Below are 23,617 nucleotides of genomic sequence, written 5' to 3' on the forward strand. Positions count from 1 at the left end.
GGGGGGGGCATACACCTAAAAGGATAAGAAACATCAAAATTTGTTTTATATATTTTTGAAGTATGACGAGAATGTTTTTATAAAGTTATAAATCGCGATCCGGCGAGAAATAGGAAAGTTATATATATATAATCGTAGGTTGAATGGATTCAAACGCGCGCTAGACGACTTGTATCGCCATCGTTCAGATCAATTCAGATCTAAAAAGGATCGCTCTTTTCTTTTCTATTCATCATATTCACCAATAGCAAGCATCGGAGCTATATTTGGAAACACGAACAGTCGATTTGCTAGCGGTTCTTGTCCGCAGCAATCAACATATTCAATCAGCGAGAATGAATCGAAGGTTGTGGAGATCTCCGGACATTCGAGGATATTCGAAAATAAAGAAAAAAAAAACACACGCACTATCTCAAAATCAACGTCAGGCCGAACAAGTTTCCGCCCAGCTTACTCACCAGACATCGCTCCTTCTGATAATCATCTGTTCGGACTGATGCAGCACTGCTTGTCTGGTGAGCGTTTGTCGTCGCGGATGTGCGAAAATGAGTCGATGAATGGATCACCTCGAAAGATGACTCTTTCACGCGGTATTCGTACACCGCCGGTAAGGTGGGGAAAAAGTCGTATAACGCGATGGTAAGTACTTTGATTGATTCATGCTACATCGATTGTTTCGTTTCAACGAAGAAAACAATCCCGAAAATCGGCAAGAACTTGTGCACCGACTTAACGTTTCGCCAGCGTGTGCGCATTAGAATCCAGTCGGGTCTGACTTAACCTAATTATTCGAGTTAATAATCTTTCTCTCTGTAAGTAGCTTAAAAATTCTCATTTCTGTTGCATATCATAATCTCTTTCATTTTCATTTTTTACTTATTCATCTTTATTTCTATACTTTCCATCACTTTAATTCGCATCATTATTTTATTTCACTACTTTCTTGTATTTCGGCCTTAACTCGCTATTATCCGTTCCCATTATCTCTAGACTTATTTGTATTCTTAATTTGTCTTTTCTGGGCTTTCCCTAGGACTCAGGTAAACTTCCCTCTCTCTCTCTCTCTCTTACAATCTTTCCTATTTCGCAGATTCCGGATAAGATTCCCCCGACGAAACGCCGTAGCGAACGGCACACACGTTACACGAGGAGATATGCTTCAATCCACGTTTCTTGCAGCTATACAGTAGTCGGACTACTTTCTTCATGCCCGGTTAGAGAGTGCGACGAACTCACCGGAAATTCCAAACGGTATTTCCTATCGTGAAGACATACCAGCAGCCACTTATCACGGTGGTTTACCGTGCATATCGGGAGAATCGATCGCCGAATGTATGCGGCCTCGATATGTTTTTACAAAGAACTCTCTCCGCACGAACAGAAACTCCACGTGGGTTTTTCCGTCCGCGATTGAGGTCGCGTCGCTTGGTAAGACAATAAAGTAGGTGCTTTGTTTGGTCTCGACTGGCAAACACATGGAAATATGAACGCTCTTCGTTCAGCGATTCAACGCGACGCTGAGATTGTTCACATTTTGCCGGCGCACACGATTTTTGCGGACGCGAAGGTACGCCCCGTTTCTTCCGGTCCGGTTTTCACTCTGAAGCATCAGTGTTATATCGCGCCGGGATCTCTCGCGTGATCCTCTCAGCGTGAGAATATGTTGGCGAAAATTCACGATCAAAGATATATATATATACATATATATATATATATATATATATATGACACTGTGACATATTTTTAAAAAATGTATACGATTCTCTTTCGCCAACAGATTGATCTTTTCACCTACCAAATTTCACTATCATCTTTCCTCATTATCTCTCTATATACTAGATACATTACTACAGGATCGATCATGGATATCACATCTCCGTCGCAAAAAAAAAAAATTTACTTTTAATTAGACAAACATTAACGTCCGATTAAATCTCAACGTGAGTTATCGAAGAACAGATGCTATGAAAAGTACTTACGGCAGTGTTTCCACCGAGATCGCGATAAGTCCATAAATCAATTTTTTTGAATCTCGCACGATCTTCTGACGCCGCTGGGAATTCAATAATGTCACGTTGTGATTTTTCAAATATTCATTAACACATCATCGTTCAATATCCGACATTAAAAGCAACTGCGCGAATCGCAAATAATGCGGAGATCGAAATACGGCACGTCTTGCCGGATAGAACGTTCTAAATGCCACAAGTAAACGCGCAAATTAACACTTCGTAGATTATGCTACTAATAAAACGTTTCGTCCTCGCGTTTCGTTGCTCGTTCGCTGGAACTTTCCGAAGCCTCGTTCCTCGTTTTATTATTCAACTTTATTATTCGCTCTTCAGTCGAAATATCGAGACATTTACGGTGAAAGAGGAAGCCGCCATTTTCGCGAAAGAGAATCACCTACAGAAGACTTCGTCGAATACCGATGAAACGGTGGAAGGGACAGCCGTCAGACATGACTGACAATATTTTCGCACGCGGCTTAATGTTACGCTATTATCCCAAATTATGCGAAGATAAAGATAAGATAAGCGACGGTTAATTAATGAAGGACAAAAGGCATGGATTTTCGACGCGAACGTCCTTGATCCCAGGTGTGGTATGACAACATATCGACGACGCCGATGTTCGCGCTATCTTGGGGGGGAAAACCAAGCGATAACGGCAGAAAATGTATATTATCAGTGCATCGTTCGTTATGGGCGAGTCACTGTTGTTATCAAGGGATCGAGTAATGACCAAATGTAATTAACATGTTTGCTATCAAAATCACACGTGTGCGCGACGATCTCTCATGAGAGACCAGCGTGGTCACATGTATGTGACACGAATTATTCAAAAATTTCCTCAAGACGGAGAAAAAGTTTGGTCGAATTTACCAGACGATAAATAAACTACAAACGCGTTTTCGATTCATAGAAATACGTGTAAAAATATCGGTTCACAGAAATTCTGTTATCTTTAATTAAAACACAACATTGGTTTGTTCATTATACAACCACTTTTTGTACTTACATCAGCTCTGACTCTGATCTCAACTGACTAACCAAAGAAATATAGAACGGAGCCTTCAGAGCTGATTAAGCTCTATGATTAACAGCAGAGCTGTAGCGATGTAATATTAAATTTTGTGGGAGAATATAAACGTACATACCGGATTAGCCCGCGGGCAAACATGAGCGGTGAATCAACCTTCCGCGTTAAATGTGAATCCCGAGTCCCAAATATATGTGATCTCCGATAATCCTGCTCACAACAGGATGAATTGATTAGCATATTTCTTTTTATCCCACTTGTATACACAATACTGCCCCAGCCAGGAGGCAAACTTGTTTCCTGTGCGGGACGAACGCTTGAATATCGTAAAGTCGTCGCGTATAAGATCGAACGTCATTTCACTTCGTACGTGGTTACTTATCCGAATATGAATACCGAATGCTCATCTGAGAACACATAAGTATGCGAGCGATTGCGGTGTGATTGCATGCATGTGCCGTATAAACGCCGCATGCAGAATCATGCCTGCAATTTCGTACGCAAGTGCAGCCCGCGAGTGATACCGTATAGATCGTTTTAACATTCATTATATGCGTATGCCTGAGAGGACGAATACCATTATTATTTATATAAGCGAGACACGTTCGGGAAAACACGCTGACTCGACGACGGGGGAAGTGACATGCTTTTGGTCGATCCGAATTGATAGGATAACACGGTAGTTTATCCTCCCCCTCCCGATAGTTTTAGCGTTTACGTAATCAACGGTGAAATAATTCAGACCAAACGAATAAATTTGATTTAAATTAATTTAATCTCAGTTGAATTTTATCGCTATCAACGTGGAATGAAAAACTGCTGATTGCAATCGGATTTTTAAATCATTCTCGAAAGAAGCGTCGCGCAAGAGTACACTCGGTGTCTTACTCGTTAAGAGACGCCGCGCGTCTCTGAGTCACATCGTAATCATCGATTATCAATCGCACTAACACCGCACTTTCTGTACCGATCGCCCAGGGCAAAATGCGTCGGCACTTCTTTTTCCTGTGAAATTGCAAACCGCAATTGTTCGTTATCGTCGTCTCTCTCTCTCTCTCTCTCTCTCTCTCTCTCTGCCTCTCATTCTTTTTTTCTCTGTAGCACTAAAAAGTAACATTTAAAAATTACGAGCTGATAATCGACTAAACCGGCCCTTACCGAGAAAGGAGCTGCGCAAGTATGCATGGTAAAACGGAAATCCCCTGCACTATCGGCGCAATCGGTTGAGTACGACGCTGCTCCGCCACGAAGCTGCTATATTCGGGAAAGCGCTATCGTGTAAGCGTAAGTAAAAGCGCGTTCTTGGCGATTTTTTGTCGCAAGGAAAAAGTCTTCTTCACTAAATCGGATGATCTCGGAGGAGAGATTAGAGTCTGGTGTTCACCGCTGTCGAAATAAATTTCTTTTCATCACATTCACAAAAACTGAGACTGTGAGGTCATCCAAAATAGACCACGTGGATGGAATCGCCAGACGCAAGATATCGGTAGAGTGGGCGCGACGTAAAAACGACGGAAACAACAGAAATGAGACGAGAGAGACTTTTTCGCTTTTTCTTCGCAGATCGCATCAAACGCGCAAATATCAGTCGCTACGCGTTGTGATGCTCAAGTATACCTTGCCTGATTAACGGCTCGCACATAGCTCTCGGCAGCAGGTGATACGTATTCTTCTTCAGTGTTACCACCTCGCCATCGTCGAGCTCTAACTTGCCAAAGTCGGTTAAGCACTTCACCTGGAACAAAAATCACGCTTATTATCTGTATAATTTGGAGATTTCTATATCCGGGCAATATTCGCGGGTTTGGGCACTCGGTTCTTTTAGAATTACCCTGGAAGTGTCCGCAGTATTCATAGATATTATTCCGTCAAGCAGAGAATTGTAACAAGTAAATAGTTACAAGCCTGCACGACATTCGCTTATTTATTATCATTAGGGAAATTCACAGGTCTGTTATTTCGTTATGTTCCTTGAACTAACGACACCAACTTGAAAAAGAACAGACCTAATAATTTATAACAAACCTGAAATTATATCATATGTTCAGTTAAAACTTTGGCATACAAGTACCACAAACATAGAATGTAAACCTAAGATAAAGAACCAATCGGGATATTACTTTAGATTTATGTATCTAGAAAGAGATAGAACTGATAGTAAATTTAATCGTAAGCACAAGTGGGACTCGGTTGGTTGAAATCTTGCTTGATCTGAATCCTAATTACTTCTACTTTTTTTTATAGAATACATAAGCCTAAAATAATATCCTGATTGGTTCTTCCAGCTTAAAGTTACGTATTATGTTTATGATTATTTGTATAAACAAATCCTTATTCGGATATCCGTGCAATATTCAAGAAATTTAAATTACCCAAGTAATAATCCTGAAAAACTCAGGTAGTCGAGATTGACAGCATTACTTATCACCATTCAACATTGTCTTTACATTCTTTTTCATGTCGTCATTTGATTATCGTATGTAGAAGACATATGGATTGTACTGAAGCATATTATACAAAAAGAAAAAAAGTTGTACTTGCCTGATGATGAGCCAAATACATTTCGGTTGAAAGAAACAGAATTTCTAGTTTTCACAAAATTGGTTCTCATAACTGGAAATTCCGTTTCCTCCAAAAAAACACTTGGTTTGTTCATTGTTAGATAAATTCAACCAAACTTTTTTCATATAGAATGCTAAGAATCCAGCTTAATTCCTCTTAGGTTTAACGACTCTTATTTTACACCCACCTCAACATAGAGAGTTTTTGGCGGGCTCATGTTCACAGTCAAGTTCAATCCATGATCATCTCCAATCGATTTCATGTAAGTAGCCAGAGATTTGTTGTAGTTTTGAAACCACTGCAGCTCTGCATTCAGTAGATTAGCAGTTATTTCGGTTGGCAAAATGCTGCCCAATTCCCAGCGCATTTCGCGTAATCGCTTGATACGGTGATACAGATACGCCAAGACGCATCTCTTATTTCTCAGTAGGGCTGTGTGTCGAAAATGTATTGATGGCAACAATGCGTTGTATCCTTCGTTCTGTATGGCATTACTGAAAACAAGGGAAATCTATAGGGAATACCAAAAGTTGGAAGCCTACTGGAACCTATTATTGTCAAATATCTTTTTGTATAATTATGCTGGTATCGGTACTCAATGTTATATCAGGCTGTTTGCATAATATTTTATTGCTTCACTATATATCAGAAATTCATTGTATTTTTATGTGAGAATTTCTAGAATATTTTCCTATCAATTTTGTGTTGAAATAATTTTAGAATCTGGTAATCTTTAATTGCTTGCAGTCAAATTAAAAGAACATCTAGCTTTTTATCAATCAATCTCTACTTTGTGAAGAATACAAAATAAAATTAATGCTGGTTACAAAATATACCTGTCCACTAAGTTTGCCTCATATAGCATTTGCATTTCTTCGAAAACCTGTCGTAGCAGCTGCTCCTGTGAATTATAAGGGAATTTATTTTATTTAGAATACTAATAATAATAGAATATTAAGAAAATATTACTAGGATAGTTTCATAATACTTACATTAAATGGACGGATGTCTTCATACATATCAAGCTCTGTAATGAGTTTAACAGCTTCTTTGCCAAACATATTTGAAGATAATTGTTCCTAGAAACTTTGGTAACAACTTTGTATCTCTGTAATTTAATCTCTGTAAATTAACATATATATATTCATTGTAAATTTCTGCTTTCTGTTATTTATTAGATAATCATTTAGTATAGGATTCTTAACTCCAATATTGTTGTAATTATGCTTATTCGAAACGCTTTAAACAATTACCAAAAATAATATGAAAAGTACATATATACATATATATAAAATTACATATAAAAAATTATTCAGTATTTCTCATTGAAATGTAAATATTGATTACATCGTCACGTAACTTCTTGTTAGTATCCGAGAGTTTTATTTTATATGCTGACTTATCTCAATCAACCGTCACATTAGATCTGTTCGTTTTCGCTGCACCGTTGAACTAGTGTAATAAGTCAAGTGAGAAAATATATACTTGTCTCGCTTCAACTTATTACACTAGTTCAGCGGTGCAGCAAAAACGAACAAACCTATCATCAGCAGTAAAGGTATCCTTACATGACAGCATCGAATATAGAATGTCAAGGCCTATGCATAATGAAAAACCACAAGCAATGAGAATAGAGAATAGCTGCGTTCAGCAGGATGCAACGGATAGTGAACAGTTTACTGATGAATCGCAACATGTTGGATATTCTGTTAAACATTGTTACATTTTCGATTTGTTGATTCGATTTATTGACAGACTTTTATATAATATTATTAATTCTATATGTATATAATTCTATATAATCGTTTTATAACCTATAACCATTCAAGTATTAGCAGACAACCGCATTCTTTGGTCGATAGTCATAGTCGGATCTTATATCTAAGATCGTCTTAAGTTCATCTTCAAATGCTTCGTAGCCAATGAAATAAGCTATGCAATATCTGAAAATGAACTCAAGACGATATTATATATAAAATCCGAGTATGAATACCGGCCTTTACGCTCTTATCTCGCGCATGCGCTCTAACTTACATATAAGTTAAGAGGAGGGTACGGTAGCACACATCCACTTACATCAGCCGGTGCCTAGAATCTTTCCGTTGGACCACCAATTAAAAAATAGAAAATTTTATATTAAATTAACCAATCACTTATCCTATCGGAGCCCTACCTAAGTTACGTATATACTATAGTTTAAAAGATAGTTTTTTCAATACATGCCAGTGGCACCAGAGCGCCTCTAATCAGAATGGCGACATACGAATACCATTTTTGATTGGCTCGCCATTTTTCATTCATTCCCGCTAGTTTTTCGATTTTATTTTCTGTATTTGTATTTTCATAAAAAAAAAACGCTCAAATTAAAATAGGAAATATTAATGTTAATTGTAAATAAATTAAAGAATGGGAATTATACATAAAATATTAATATAGCTTCAGTCAGCTTACGGTACAGCTGACTACGATGGCTGCGTTCTTTTTTGGTGTTTACGTGCTGTTATTCTTTGTTCGTTACGTGTCAAAAGAGGACAGAACGAGCTTGCAGCGCGTCAACACCCAAAAAGAACGCAGCTTGTATGATAGACGGAGATCGCACATATTTCTTTCTCTCTCTCGCGCAATTTCGATGAAAAATGGCGGAACCCTTCTTATGTCGCGATTAGAGGCGCTCTAAGTGGCACGTGTTTGCAACGCCATCTTTTGACCGTCCCAGAAACTTTCCAATTTACCTTCTTACGAGGTGTAGGAAAATTACGCTCACGAAGCATCGGAAAGCATCGAGGATTCCTGAAAGAGAAGAAGGACGAGAGCCGCTTCTCGCGGAGACTATTCGAAGGGAAATGACAGGCATCGTGTTTTTGAATAAGATCACGCAGAACCGCCGCGGCAATTGGTCCAATCGCTCGGCCGTATCTTCTTCGCATATCCCATTAATTTTTACGACGCAGAATGAATGGACGTTCCTTCTTCCTCTTTTTTTTTCTAGAATCGCTCGATGCGTCGTCAATACGTATCTTCGCGTCTAAAAACGGCTAATGTGCGATCGTAAACGCGGAAAGTAATATTACACGCGACGGGCAACATGCAAGTACGTACGCACCTACATCACTAACGGGAAGCGCGCATTGCCGGTCGGCGACACATAAAACGCAAATGTCCTCCATCGTCGTCGTCGTTGCTGCCGTCGCAAGCTCCGATACATCGCGTTCCTAACACAACGGAAGACCAGACAACGCTAGTGATTTTGCGAACTTTGATATTTACGATATGTAAATGCGTTATATCATCGCGACGGGACGTTCGAGACGCTGAGGTGATTTCACAGATATCATTTTACACCTCATCGCGCCAGCACGCGGTCGAGAATTTTCGCGCGGCGGCCCGCGGTAGAGAAGCATACGAGCAGTCTCTCTCTCTTTCTCGAGAAACGATTTGTCTACCTATAGTATCTCATTTGTATCGAAACTGTGTGTTTCAATTCACTTGTATTTCGTCAACGGGCATTAACATTTTCGTCATCGTCTGTGCACTCGAGGAGATTCGAATTCTGCTTTCGGCGCGCGAACCATTACGAGTGCGATTGAAATCTCGAATCGCGAGACCGCAGTTATTAAATCCGTCGGAGCTTTTCCACGCTATCTGCATTCGGCGCGCACGCGTTCTACGTCCGTAAATATGGACCATGCTTGTCGAATCGAGTGCACAAAATCCTAATATCCGCACGAATGTGTTCCTTGTCCCTCTCTCTCTCTCTCTTTTATTACACGGCATATGCCGAACTATACATAGACATTTGCCCCGGATTCTGGTCGCGAATTATAGATCGCCGAAAATAGGTTTAAAACCTCTGAGATCGCGGACGCGAGGCGGTTGAGTGCCATCCGAAATTTTTCTATATCGGTCGCAGGTATAATATTGATTATTTATGATCCACGCTATCCTCTTTAAGGTGGTTCATCCTTGTCCCTGTCCGCGCGCCGTACCGCCCTGCGTTACCACTTCCACCAGTCTCCGTCTGTCCCTGTCTACCCACCTACTTCTCTTTGCGCTCTCTCTTTCTCTCTCTCTCTCTCCTTCCTTCTTCCCTCCTTCTCTATCTCGTTCTCTCTTTCATTCCTTCCCGCTTCTCGTCGTCTTTCCTTTCATCCTATCTTCTCGCTCGCGCGCTCTCTCGCTCATTCGTTCACTCACCCGCTCACTCACACATCCATGCACAACCGTGTGCGCGTGCGTGCGCATACACAGACACGCGCTCACATAACTCACACAGCATGCATGCACACACACATACACACGCTCATTCTCGTATTATCCTCCTACTGGCTCTCTATTCCTGCGTGTAACAACTCAATGGCGCTGCCACACCCTTGCGCCATCCAGTAATCAGTGCTATTGTTTTATAGTTCCTCTTCTGCTATTGCTTCTCGATACTAGGAAAGGCGACCCATCGATCCCTCGACGGCGTTCGCTGCGTCGCTCGGCTTCGCCGCGCCTCGCGCCGATCCAAAGCTAACAATGACGAACGGCGTGTTGGCTAAGCTGAAGCGAGCGAAGAAGAAGCGGCACATTGCCTTGCCACGAGAGCAAGAGAGAGAGAGAGAGAGACTAAAAGAGAGCTCAAATATACTTTCCCTAACTAAAATATCGTGACGCGAATAGTTCTTAAGTCGCGACGGGATTGAGAAAGCGAAGATTCGGACGATGTGGACCACAGACGCGAATGACGAAAACTTTGTATTCCACTCGGTCGAGACCGAACTTTGGGAAGCGATCGCGCGGACGGCGCAGACGGCAATCATCGAGATGTTTCGTACAACAGCTCACGCGTAACAGACGACGGGGAGAAATTCTGGCCGAGACGAGATCCATTCCGGTGGCGCTCTATCGAGGAGTCAGAATCCGCCTGTTACCTACGTGGAAATACATATGCAAACTCCAAAACGATGATGCCGTCGGCAAAATGCCGAACGCGTCTGTGCCGTCGTGGTGAAGCTCGCTGGGCTCGCCGCGGCTCGCTCAATTGCGCGTAAATATATATCGGAACTGAGCGTTTTGCTGGGGAAGAACGTCGAGATGTTCACGCGGCTCTCTCTCTCTCTCTCTCTCTCTCGGCCGACCTCGCTCGTCTCTCGAGCGGAGGCAACTGACAACACAACGACGGTGCAGATATCCGTATAGTCGGCGCGCGCGAGGTATCGAGAGAAAATATCGCGCGCGAGCGCACGTGAAATATGCGTGACACGCATATTTTAGACAATCGGGGAGATACGGAGAGTCACAAGAGCGCAATGACTTTACTATTAACTACTCGACGCTAAAGAAGTAACCGCACTTACGCGCGGAGAGGTGTTCTGCGCCGCGTCGCGTTAGTCGGTGGGTTATCTCGGCAAGTGTCGGCCGCGATAATAATTACAGCTTCTCTGCGATCGTACACCGTCGTGCCACCGCCAACGTCGTCGGATGATCGAAAAGAGTCGTGTGCAGTATCGACTCGGCCGACACACCGCTTCTCTCGCATTTCGCGCAGGCACGGGGGGTTTGCGTTTCCTCCTCGCGATTTATCGGCCACGTGTAATTTTATCAGGAGAAACGGCGGCGAGAAGTTCTACGACGACAACAAACAGCACAACCACCGTCTCTCGACTGATTCGCGATAATAATAACGTCGGCCCGTTTTCAGATCGGACGGCCAGAGACGCGGTAACGTGGTCGGTGAAGACGTTCTCACCCGGTCGCATTGTCTGCCACGAGAAAGCCTCTTCCACGGGGAGAGAGAGGTCTTCCTGCGCGCGATTCTTCGCAACCGGACAAAGCGGGTTCGCGCGCGACGAGAAGCGACGATTCGAAAATGAAACATGGGAAATGACCCGCTGCGTTATTTGTTGCCAGGATACACGCGGTGCCCCCACGGCTCGGCCGCTTCCTTTCATCATTCCGTGCGGGTCTATATTCGTCCGATGTGAAGGCGATCTCTCGCGCGCGCGCCGCGAGAATTGCGCCCTGCGACACATCGCGAGTGTTGCGTAACGCTAATTCAGCTTACGCGTCTATCAGACGAAGTCTAGTTATCTGACGTTTCGCGTGACTTGGACGCAAGCACGCACGTACGTACGTACGTATGTACAATCGGTCAAAGGACAGTTGCAACACTTTTTTCTCTATATTCGCATCCCGCGTTTAATAAAGGAATGCGGGCTTTTTTTATCATAATTCTCGGACTTTCCTATCGGGCCCGAGGTGCGTTGCGAGACTCGTCTAAACAAAGTGTCGCAACTGTCCTGCAACTGTTAGATGTGTGCAAACTGTGCGAACGCACAGCCGCTTCGGTAGCGCGCGAAAAAATTGTGCGTTTCGATATCACGTATGAAAAATTTACACGGTGCGTGTGCGCACTTACATACGTTTATTTTCGTACGCGGGAAGAATTTTGTAGCAAACATTGCTACAGGATGTTGTGTAACCGAAGGACACATCGATATCCTGCCTCGATTTATTATTCTTCCGTTTCGTATATGCTGTTTGTCTTTTAGAAACTGAAGTATCTACTACTACAAAATTGATTTAACAAGGAGAGGGCATAATGAACTCTCGGCCGATTTTTCATTTCCTCGCATCTGTATATCTATATGGAAAACAATTAAACCCGTTTCTGAGCGTTATTGCCGAATACAACAGAACGTCGATCTGAAATAGTAGTTTTTAATGTTTGAAATTATAAGCGTTCGATAGTGTACATCAAGAGACTGAAAGGAAGGTGGTGAACAAGCAGCGTCGCGTAATCGATAGGTGTGAGACAAATAATAAGCAGCAATAGGAGGAGTGCAGGATTATGCTGTGTCAAACTTTCTTTTTCTAACTTTTTTTTCCATCTAATATGTAGAAATACATGTGTGTATGTACGTCCCTTAACAGGCAACATGAACTCTACTGACAGTCTATTTTCGTACTACTAGAAAACTGGTAAAATTGTAAAGAATTTCATAGAAAAAAGCTACGATATTCTCTTCGCGTCATATGAATAACAGGAGGTCGCAAGACGAATCTATCTCGCTTCAGTCTGTACAGTTCGAATGTGTTTACGGTGAGTGAATTGAATTTTAACATTGCAAACGAGAAGATGCACAAAGTTTTATCTCGACGTTCGGCGAACATCATCTCGCACAGCGAAAATTGCGTATAACATACATGTAACATTACACACGAATGTTTTCAACTGCGTCATCGTTAATGACCGTATCTCGCAGTCAACTTATTTCGGTCTATTCAAAGGCACGTACGCGCGCACGCGTGTGCATGAAACACGTAGAGTACGTAGTTTTCTACGCGAATATCGCACACGCACATCGTCGCAACCATCCTGTCGCATCCGTCATTTCGAACGTAATGAACGTAAAACGGATGCGAACGAATGTCGTCTTTATTGTTTTCTGTTTGCAATTTTCCTTTCTCCCCTTTTCCCCCTTTTTTCCGAGAACGTCCCCCAATTTCGAAGTCCCTCCTCGACGTTAAATTCTCCGAGCTCGGACATTGCACGATTGCATATAGGAATAAGTTCCCGTGCGCGTGACATTGAAACGTTCAGCTCTCTCTCTCGCGCGCGCGCGCGCGCATGCAGTGCACCGACATTAAAGTAACGCGCACACGCGGCCGTTTAATCGATAACGGCGAGTTCAAAATTCCCTTTCCGAATATCTGTAGGGAATAACGGAGCGAGTCGCGTGTTTATGAAACCTCCTCGCTCTCTGCAGCTCCCCCCATCGACATCCCCTTGCCTCCCCCCCTACTCGTCGAGAGAGAGGGTACGCATCGCGACGGTGAAGTAAATACCACGTTGTACGTTGTAAGCACGCGTACGCACTTATCGTACTCGAATATCGCTCCGCCACCGCGACTTCCGCATACAAGAAAATTTTCTCGTTGGGAAGAGAGAGAGAAGGGCAAAACGACAGGGAAAGAAAGAGGAGAATCAATCGTTTCTCATCGCGCATATTGGATCCGATTAGATTAGTATATACATTTCCAAGTTTCCTCCGACATAGACACAGCGTCGTGTGTGCCTGATTATTGTAGCCCAGGGTTACGTGCACGATTTCCGACCTTATGAATGTAAACTTGAGAATAGTACAGAAGACTCCATTAATGCGGTCCCATTTTTCAGATATGGCGATATCGAAAATCTCCAATCGAGCGCATTACATGCGACTAACTTGTGCATTGTGAATCCGCTAAAATTGTTACGTTACTTCAATAAAATGAACATGTTAAAAAGTAATATGTTAACAAGACGTCAATTTAACATATATTTATATACATTTGTGACATAACAATTTTAGTGGAACATTATTTACACAGAATTTTTTACCGCTCCGTTACCCGGGTAACCCGGGTAATCTCGAAAAATTCGAGCAGCCAGATAGTCGAAATCGGCAGCGCAGTTATAAAATGACCAGGCGTGTGTAAAACCGTGTGCGTGCGAAAGCGCACGCACACAGACGTGCCCGTTCGACCGGCCGATCGTCTCGCACGGAGATAGAGGTTATACCGCGTGTTTATCCACTTTATCATGCGAAACTTTAGGACGCAGCACGAACGACGCGACGGGGCGCCTGACCTACTAACTCGTTTTTGTTTAACTTATTCATTGTCCGATCGGAACCGCGAGCTTACGGAGGTCGTGAAAAGGTTGTAGAACGCGAGACGACACATACGTGTATGACGCGTTAGTGAGTGGGTATGTATGCACGCTCGTTGCGTATTAATAATGATTCCCGACTCAAAGTCGGTACTTCAGCGAGATTTGAAATTTCAAGCTGGTCGACGCGCGTCGGACAATCTCTAAAGAGCTGTCCACGATAGCCGTAAAGTATGCCTTTAAGACGCAAGTAGTAAGATAACTGACCGATTATATTTCGAAAAATGAATCGACCGTAGTTGGTCAATTAGCTTACTGCTTACAGGACGGCCCTTAAAGGACCGTCTATGTTAGAGGCAGTAACACTGCGGAATAGGGAATAAGAGGGTTTTTCTTCAGTGGAACAATACGTAAAACCGGGAGTAAGCGAAATGGATCATTCCTATTTCCTACCAGTCAGCCTGCTTGCCTAAGGCACTAGGAAATAGGAATGATCCATTTCGTTTACACCCGGTGCGTTTTTTTTCCACCGGAAAAACTCTTACTCTCTACTCTGCTGCAGTCTTACTACGTCCAATATAGACAGTTCTTCGTTTCAGCTATCGGTGTCACCCAATGCAGAGGAACGTTGCAGTCTCTCTCTCTTTTCAAAATAAATTATAACATTTTCGATGCTACAGCTCTTAACATTTTCGCAGAAGCGGAAACGAAGGAGCAATCGTTTGTTTCTTTCTTGTCCCGTCACTCGTTCGTTCTTTATGCGATTCGACAGCGGCTCGTCTCGCGGAGGAAATTATCGTAATCTCGAGACAAAGCGACCTTCCTCGGGCGTATGCGCCGCGACGGCGGCGGCGACTTCGATGGCAATCGCGTATCTAGAATGCGAGGAGAAGTGCGTCGGACGAATAAAACCGCGACAGTAGACGCGCGCGCGCGCACATACACACACAACATTCCCGCATACACACATGTATAAATATACGTATTCCGAATGCACCAAACGCTTTCCTGAAATCTCAAGAGATCGGCTGGAAAACTTGGTAGCATGCGCGAGGATCTTTCTTTCTCCGTCTATCTTCGTCTCCCTCCCCCTCCCTCCCTCGTCTACCCTCCCTCCTCGTTTCTTTTTCTTTCGCTCTCTCGCTCGCTCGCTCCGCATATTCGTCCCTCCGCTCTTTTGCCAGTAACTCGTTTTCCTTCTCTCTCCCTCTCTCTCCATCTCCTTCAGCACGGTAAAACGGGATTCTTTCCTTCTCTGGTCCGCCGTTCTCCGTACACTCGAGAGTGTTGGTGGATTGTCTGGTGTCCGTGAGGGCCTTCTGCGACGTTGCCGCATCGCGTGCTCGACGGCAGTGCATGGTTGCCGCGAGAGTTGGAGAGCGTCTCGCTCCTTCGCGCACGTTCATAGGCTCGCTCGGTCTCTCTCTCGTACTTTCTTCCCTCCGCGCGCGGCCGGGATCAACTGTACACCCTCCACCGCCAACGGCCAACATCCCCACCATCATCGCTGCCGGAGCCCCTCCGCATCCCTTCGCCTGGCGCGAGCCAGCCAGCCTACTTGCTTGCTTGTGTTCTCGGCGCAGTGCCGTACGCCATAATTTCGCGTGCCCAACATATGATATGTCGGAAAATCGCCAATTACCGGGACGGAAAACCGTTTGCTGGCTGCGCGGTCTGCCCGATGCCTCGTCCTCAAAAACTGTCTCGACGAGTCTCATTTGACCCATTCGCGTCGAAATGCAGACGCGCGTCGTGCGATCGTCGAAACACGAAGCGAAAATCCATAATACATAAATCTGGAATGGCGGTGCAGTACGCATATTCATCAAAATATTCGTCTTCGGATCGAGTGAGGTTGATTTTTTACAGTACTAAGCAGCGACTTTTTCAAAGAGCTACTTCTATACGTGGGATATATATGAATGTATAAATCTATAAAAAATAAACGTTCGGTTATAAGATTTTGCTACTTTTTCTTTCTCGTCCCGTCTCTCGTTCGTTCTTTATGCATCTGTCTTTTCAATTTCGTCGCTGGGCGGACACAGCTAGCTGGCACATTGTTGTGTCGCGGTCTATGAAAGAGTAACAACGGAGACGGAGCGGAATCGCACTTGTATCGAACGCGTCGCTTTCTCGGCGTGTTGTGGATCGCGTTTGTTCCACAATGTTGAACGTGTTCAATGAGCGAAGCGACCGATAAAATTTGCGATACTCCGACAAACGTTTGGCCTTTTGGAACGCAAAACGCGTCGCCGTACGCACAGCACGCTCGCAAATTATAAAATAGACAAATCAATCTCTCTCTTTCTCTCCTTTGCGCGTAGTGGAAATCAAGGTGCGAGACGAGAGAGAGGAAGAGAAGGGAAAGGAGGGAAAGAGCGGTCCCTTTGTGCGTTTTTATTATACATGCGAGAGGAGCGTTCGGCGGACCGAAAATAACAGAAAATGGAAGCCCGAGTGAAAGTAGAAGTTAAGGGACGTGCTGGTCGTTGACGGAATTTCAACGGAACAGCACGGCTCGAAGGAACACAACGTTAAAAATCAGCAAAACCGACCCAGCCGGAATCTGTATTTCTCCTTCGACATCGTTCGACAAACACGTTCGCGCGCGGATTTAAGCCAGACAACGACTCTCGCGTCCGGATTTCGAGCCATCGGCTTTAAGTCGGGGATCTTTCAGGATGTAGCCGAGCGCTCGTGGCCGGTGCACAGCGCAATCGGCTGTTCTACAGGAATTGTCGCGCAAGCATCGCTCATGTCGAAAAAAAGAAACGTCGCTCGGAGGATTCCGGCGTGAAAGACTCGCAGCAAAGGTGCGTTTCCTCCTCTTGAATGACACACGAGAGAATCGAAGGGGGCGACGGTAGCGCCAACCGACAGCAGCGCTCGAGCCGGCCCTGAGTTAGCGCAGTCCATTCCCTCCCGTTCGCAGAACGCGCGCGCGACGCTGCTACGGCGCTCGTTCGTTCGTTCTCGCTCGGTCGGTCGCTCGCTCACTCACTCGTTCTCGGTTCCCCCCACTCTGGAAGCGACGATACCCCTCATCCCGTCGCCGCGTTCGCGCCCGGACGTCCCGCACCCGCCGCGGCAGCCTGTTACCCTCACCCCGCGGCCGCTGCCCGCCCCGACGCTCCTCTCCCTTTTCCCCCCCGCTCACCTCACCGTGATTCCGCCTTGCCTGCCTGCCAGCCTGCCGTCCGTCCTTACGTCCGTCCGTTCGCCGTTTGGATCTATGGTTGTGTGCGGTGGATTTCGTGACGTTAACCTGGCGGCCCTGAAAACGCCGTGTGGATCGGCCGCGCCGATTTTCGTGCAGCGAGACACCGAGTCGTCGGGGCGCGAGTGCGCGAGAACGCGAGTGTTTTTTAATCGCGGTGACCCGTCGCCGTTGTTGCTGTCGCCGCCACCGCCGCCGCAGCCGTCGTTCGCCGCTGCTGCTGGCGATCGGCTCCACGTCAGGGAATACGATATATCGAGGAAATAGTTTTGTCGCGGGTAAGCTTCTCGCATTAACGAGAAAGAAGGTTAATGTGCGCGGGGCAGGGACGACGTGGGACATCCATCGTCGTCTTCGTTTCCGCCGTTATTATCGCCACCGTCATCGTTGTAGTCGTCATCGTCGTTGCCACCGCAGCCGCCGTCGTCGTCGTCGTTGCTAACGTCCTCTCGCGAGCGTGTCGTGTGAAGAAGAGTGTGCAGGAGAGAGAGACGCGAATATCGCCTCTCGTAACAGCTCCTGCACGACGAAATTCGCCTCGGAGGGCTAAAAAAGAAACCGCCGCCGCGTCGAAACGCACACCTTGTCATCGTGCTCCTTTATGTCAAGTCTATCGTCCCTCTTTGTCTCCCTCTCTCCTTCTCTCTTTTAGGCAATCACGCGAGTATGCGTAATCTTTTCCTTCTCACGCGTATCCATGCACGTATACACGCACAGCGTATATACGTGAGATGTGAATTATACACGCCACGAATACGTTCCGTCTTTATCTCTCTTCTTTCTCTATCCTGCTAGCTCTCTTTCTTCGTCTGTCTCTGCTTCTCTCTCTCTCTCTCTCCCACTCTCTGTCTCTCTCTCTCTTCCTTTCTCCCTCGCTTTCCTATTCATCCTGCCCATTCCCCGTTCAGGATCAAGTGCGATAAGGATTAAGGGGGAAATGAAGAAAAGGAGGTCTCTCTTTCTCTTCCGACGATAGCGATGATGATGACGACGATAACGTGAGACGCCTCCGCCCGCACCTGTATCCCGAGACAATCGGGAAACAGCCTACGGTACAGTGTCGCCGTGCAGTGTACAGTGAAATACGTATTTTACGAACATCTCTCGTTGCGATCGCGGAACGCCGCGACGCTATGCGCCGCGCGTCGTGTCGCGCCGCAGTATGTGACCGCATTTGTCACGACCGTCTCTGTGTGTACGAACGGTTCGCATGTTCACATTCTAATACGTACGTGCTCCTTTCCCTCGTTCGTTCTTTTGCTCGCTCGTTCGTTCGCTCGTCCGTTCGTTCATCCGTTCATCCGTCCGTCCGTCCGTTCGTTCGCTCGTTCGTTTGTTCATCCGCCTACTCGCTCGCTCATTCGTTCGTTCCTTTCTTTCCCGATCCGCCTGTATCTCTCGTCGCGACCGTCTTCGGCCACCATCCCGGACAACACGTCGTGTTTACTACGATGCGCGTCGATGCGCTGATGCAAAGGTGCCGCGATTACCGACCGAGTGTTCGCTATCACGCCCGTGCCTGCCGCCGCTCCTTCGTCATGATACATCATCCAGCTGGTGCCTCTTCGCCCGCCCGCTCCGGTTCTCGTGTACCTCGAATCTTCGTCGTCGTCGACCTCGTCGGCGACCTCGTGGTTTGACCTCGTCGTCGCGTCGACTCGCCCGCCCGCCTGACTTCTCGTCATCGACGAAAAGAGTCATCGTCTCGAGACGTTCTCTCTCTCTCTCTGTGTTCTCCATGTGTGATGTACCGCTTGTGATCCACGCCGTGGTGGCCCAACCTCTGCGCTCCCGCATTTTTGTGCCCGCCGAGCCCGGGGAGTATCGAGGCACGACCGAGTAGTAGCGGCCGCGCGGTGTTTCGAGAACGAAGCCTGAAAATAACGGACCTATTAATAGGGGGATATCTAACGACGCGCGCGGCCACGTTCCGCGTGTGAACTTGAAGATAGTGAGGACCGACGACGACGAGCAGCGCGACCGCCGACGATCGTACGTATATCACCGTGTTTTCTTCTTCATCGTGCCTTTGATCCGCGCGAGCTGAGTCTGCGGAGGAGCAGGACGAGCAGCGAGTCGTTCGATCGAGAGAAGACGATATCTTGTCTCCCGAAAGGGACGGACTTGTTCGAAATTAACCGGAGCTTCTTCTTTCTCTCTCTCTCCGCACAACGGAGGATTCGCTCGCGCGAATCGCCTCGTTGCTCGACTCGCTCTCCGAGCTCGCGCAGAAATTTGCTGTGCACGGCCTGCACGATCGCGTCGCCCCGATGTCGGAACGCGACGCGACGGTACGCGTCGTATCGGAAATTTCTCCCTTCATTTCGCTCCTTTCTTCCTAGGAAGGATTACAGTTTGCGTTCAAGACGACCGTATCGGGACGATGCGGACGTTGCGCGAGAATGTGTATTAGAGTGTTAACAAAGCGAGATAGAGAGAGACGATACGGAGTTTTCGGTCGGCAATGCGCGATACGCACATCCCCCTTCGTCCAAGTTTGCGAGCGAATCGTTCATTAGTGCGTTCGTCGTATTATCGTGCATACTATCGTTGAAAGAAGTGATGCGAGTTTCGCAGAGATAAAAAAAATTGGCCGTAATTCCACGCGATCGCATCGACGTGATCCTCCCAGTTTACTCGTCGGGTTGTGAGTTGAGATCAACGAAGAAGCATCTTTGATAGGCGGAATTACGTCGAATGTAGACGCAGTGTTTCGGTGTATCTCACGCGTCTACGCACAGTGAGCAATGAAATCCGAAATATGAAAAAATTGTCCTGAGTTGTTCGTTCGTCGCATTTGCCGCGCTCTCGTCCGTCGCGTCACGGGGAATACCGTAGTGCAGAAACGCCCCGATCCGTGACACGAAACTGCGAGCGAGCGAGGTGAACAAGTTCGGATCGTCGGACGCGATCTTACGTCGCTCGATCGCGATTCGTATGAGAAGCGCGACGGCGGCAGTATTTATTTAACGACGCGCGAGTGAAGACACGCAAGTGAATTAATTCACGCAACGTGCTGGCGAGTGTTGGACGAGAGAGAGAGAGAGAGAGGAAATGTGTTGCGATTGCAAAAGAAGTTGCCTTTTGAGGACGAAACGACAGCATGCGACATTTTCCAACATTTTCCTCCTCTCGAGATCGTCGGTCCAATTACTCATCATTAATTATTTACCTTAATTATTTACGTCTTTTCCTTCATGTTCCTACTTTATAACAGCCGATGAAATGCGAAATTTCGCGGAATTGTCTTTTCTTTTTTTTCTTCCACGATGCGCGGCCGAGTGGCCGATCGCTTATGATTTTCTCGCACGCTGTTGCTAATTTAAACGCTGGCGCACGCTGCCAAGTATATACGCGCGCGGTCCGCCTATGCGAGAGTTGCGGGCCCGTTCGACGCATCGGCGCGTCACTTTTGCGACGATCGCTTCGATTGCATTGTTCCTCGCGAGTTGTTCGAGCGGCCCGCAAAGTCAATTATCTCGCGCGTTATTTTGTCTATGCTTCATTAGCCGATGGATTGAGAGTGAAAGTGACACGTGTCGCGAAACTTTTGCTCTACTGTTGAGCGCGCACGCGAGAGAGAACGACGAAATGCGGATAAATGATCGGCGCTGCTTATTCCCGAAAGATTCGATATATCGGATTCTGCCCGCCGGTTTTATTTCCGGCGGTTGCTTATTATTTTACACGCGCCATCATTGCTTCGTACTATCTTCGCTCGCTCTCCTCGTACATTTTTCTCCGCCGTTTGTCCCTTGTCGAACGCGCTGTCGTACTTGCTCTATTTTAAACGCGGAGGATAAAAAAGGATGCAACCTATAAAACGAACGATAATCGTGCGAGTTTCGCGACCGGTCGGTATTTCGGTGCTCGTTTTATACCCGTCCTGTTCGACTGCTGTTCTTTTTTAATGCTCTCCGCAAGCAGAACGAAGCTCATGAATAAATGTTCGTTATTTGAGCGGGAATAGAAGAAAAAAGAGAAAGGGAGTAAACGCGCGATAAAGCGGAGAAAGTATAATGTTCGAAACAAAAATCTCGCCGGTCAATTTCAACGAGGATTTTATCCTCGACGAACGATTTCATCTGGTCTGTGAGAGAGAGAGACACGGTGGGAAGAATGAAAAGTTTGCGAGAGATGGACGCATCGGACGTTTCCGTCGAACGTCCGAGGACCGTGAAGTGAGCGCGAATCGCGTAACACGAGGTGGACGGAGTTTGTATTTTTTTCCCTCCTAGAACACGACGTTCTAATTTCGCGGAAATTCGCGTTCTATCGCGAGCGACGTTCTTGACAACGTGTCAACACGCATGTTAAGCTGGATATACATTGGACGAACAAACAGTGAACGAAAGCGAATGTTCGTTGTTCGCTCGTTGTTCGTCCGTTTCTCTTTCACCTGTGATTTGTTTGTACTTTTAGACCCAAAAAATGCATACCAATCAAATCCAAAGGTTCACTGAGAACCTCCTCTTACCAATAATGCGGGATGTCACATGCGTGTTTCCGTGTAGCCAAGGGAAGTCATTGAACGCTCAGTGAGTGACTTGAGTCTGATATATATTTTTATATATTGTATATTGATACATACATCTAAAATTACAAACAAATTACAGGCAGGAGCTAGCCGAATGTTCACTTGAACTTTCTCTTTGTCCTCGAGAGTGAATTGGCCGAATCAAAACAAAATTCAACGTTCTCTTCGGATTTGTCAAAACGTATACATATTTCCGAACCGTAACAACAAATAGCCGCATTCTTCGTTCGCTCGTTCATTCGCTAAGTATATACCCGTAAACGTTATATAAACGTTCTATTCGGATTCATCAAAGCGTACGTACTTTCCGAACCGTAACAGCGAATAGTTGAATTCGTTGTTCGTCCGCTCAGTGTGTACCCAGCTTTACGAATCTGAACGTCGCGATCGCGCTTGTCACAAACTTCGAGAGTCTCGCTTGAGATGTTCGGATGACAATTTCATTCCTTGATGTTGCTCCGGCGAATTTCGAAGCGCGATGCAACTGGCGAGATGCGTGTTACAGCCGCGAAATATTCCGCCTCGTCGATTGATCGAGCGAGTCGATATTCACCCGTCGTCCGTCGAATGATCGTCATCGACACAGAGTTTTTGCACGTCGGCCGATTACGAAAACGTTCGAAAGCGACATTTTTTCGGGAAATATGTGAGTCAAAATTCGGCTGGTACTTTGACGCTCTTAAGGATATTTCTGTTTAGACGACTTATGGACCGGTGAAAACCAGTCTCTGACGATACTACACTTATTAATTCTCTCTTGAAACTCGAATTTCTGCAAATTTAACTTTAATTCTAACTCGAAGCTGTAATTGCAATCTCGATATTTCAATTATCAAATTCATACGAGCATTCAAAACAACCTATTTGGACGCTGAGAGCAGCGAAAACTGAAGACACCATTATGGTTAAAGTAGGAGTAAACGTTACATCATTAGAATTGAACCTACTTTGTTATTTTAGCATGCGGTCCCATTGCAAGTGCTTCGAAGTGTTTTCTAACACACATTTGATGACGTCGTTATAGAGCTAAAATGCTTTGGAGCATCCAATGGACCTTGCCTTTAGTTTCTATTGTGTTGTAGAATTAAAGCTTTAGTAGAACTATAATTTTGACTCCGATAACGTCAGGCGACAAACAACAATCTACTACGTGTGCCAGTCGAGTGTCAGCTGCGTTTTAAATACTTATACAATGAAGTATTCGTCTCCGACATTTTTTCCAATACCAACATTTCTTTTTTCGGAGTTACTATGCGTCATGTTTGAAATATCTCGGCCTCGTGCGATAGTACGTCAAAGCGATGTTGATACGACATTGAAGCTGGCACGACATTTTACTCGGTTTGGTCTTTAAGCCACGCGTTGTCGAGAGAAAGTGCGCGATATTTGATACACCCTGTATACGTCGGCCAGCTCGAAACGACCTTACGAGATGGCCGCCGCGCACGAAGCATTCTTGGCCTCCGAGGCTCTATTAGGAAAGCTCCAGTTCCAAGATATCCCTGAATATTCATTGAATTTATAAATATCCTTTGTGATATCCAGATTTCTTTGTATATTCGATATCGAATCGCTCGCAATAAACGTAGGCGTATTTTTTACAGTGCCGCGACTTCTGACATTC

The 23,617-nt window shown here is 45.6% G+C and overlaps 2 protein-coding genes across 14 annotated transcripts in view; one reads left to right on the forward strand and one right to left on the reverse strand.

Moving 5' to 3' along the window:
* Positions 1-3,072: 3,072 nt before the first annotated feature.
* Positions 3,073-7,074, reverse strand: LOC106741227 (DNA replication complex GINS protein PSF1-like). Of its 6 annotated transcripts, none has more exons than XR_001374160.1 (6): positions 6,952-7,074; positions 6,597-6,726; positions 6,441-6,505; positions 5,792-6,098; positions 4,874-5,067; positions 4,692-4,777 (listed from the first exon to the last, which is right to left on the reverse strand). XR_001374160.1 is itself a non-coding variant. In XM_014613010.1 (5 exons), exons 2-5 carry the CDS (start codon positions 6,663-6,665, stop codon positions 4,634-4,636), a joined length of 585 nt encoding a protein of 194 aa, XP_014468496.1. In that variant the 5' UTR covers positions 6,666-6,726; positions 6,952-7,073; the 3' UTR covers positions 3,073-4,633. The 6 variants fall into 6 exon arrangements, 4 of the variants coding, with proteins under 4 accessions (XP_014468496.1, XP_014468493.1, XP_014468494.1 ...); XR_001374161.1 differs by lacking the exon at positions 4,692-4,777 and adding an exon at positions 5,415-5,543 and having other exon boundaries at positions 5,006-5,067; XM_014613010.1 differs by lacking the exon at positions 4,874-5,067 and having other exon boundaries at positions 3,073-4,777; positions 6,952-7,073.
* Positions 7,075-15,365: 8,291 nt separating this feature from the next.
* The window catches only part of LOC106741207, a 94,685-nt gene continuing 86,433 nt past the window's right edge, over positions 15,366-23,617 (forward strand). For 4 of the 8 annotated variants that reach the window (XM_014612970.1, XM_014612973.1, XM_014612972.1 and 1 more), the window contains exon 1: positions 18,516-19,448. The gene's annotated coding sequence lies outside the window, so the exon portion shown is untranslated. The other 4 variants (XM_014612967.1, XM_014612969.1, XM_014612965.1 and 1 more) reach the window with 3 other exon arrangements.

Source organism: Dinoponera quadriceps, unplaced genomic scaffold (genome assembly GCF_001313825.1).
Source record: "Dinoponera quadriceps isolate SergipeBrazil2010 unplaced genomic scaffold, ASM131382v1 scaffold475, whole genome shotgun sequence".
NCBI classification, from domain to species: domain Eukaryota; kingdom Metazoa; phylum Arthropoda; class Insecta; order Hymenoptera; family Formicidae; genus Dinoponera; species Dinoponera quadriceps.

What these genes read in the sequence shown, in the direction of transcription:
- LOC106741227 (XM_014613010.1), bottom strand. Translation starts at nt 6,665, where the DNA reads ATGTTTGGCAAAGAAGCTGTTAAACTCATTACAGAGCTTGATATGTAT. An exon ending in AAGACATCCGTCCATTTAAT is followed by an intron (nt 6,506 to 6,596) that starts GTAAGTATTATG and finishes TATAATTCACAG; the next exon opens with GAGCAGCTGCTACGACAGGT. An exon ending in GAGGCAAACTTAGTGGACAG is followed by an intron (nt 6,099 to 6,440) that starts GTATATTTTGTA and finishes CCTTGTTTTCAG; the next exon opens with TAATGCCATACAGAACGAAG.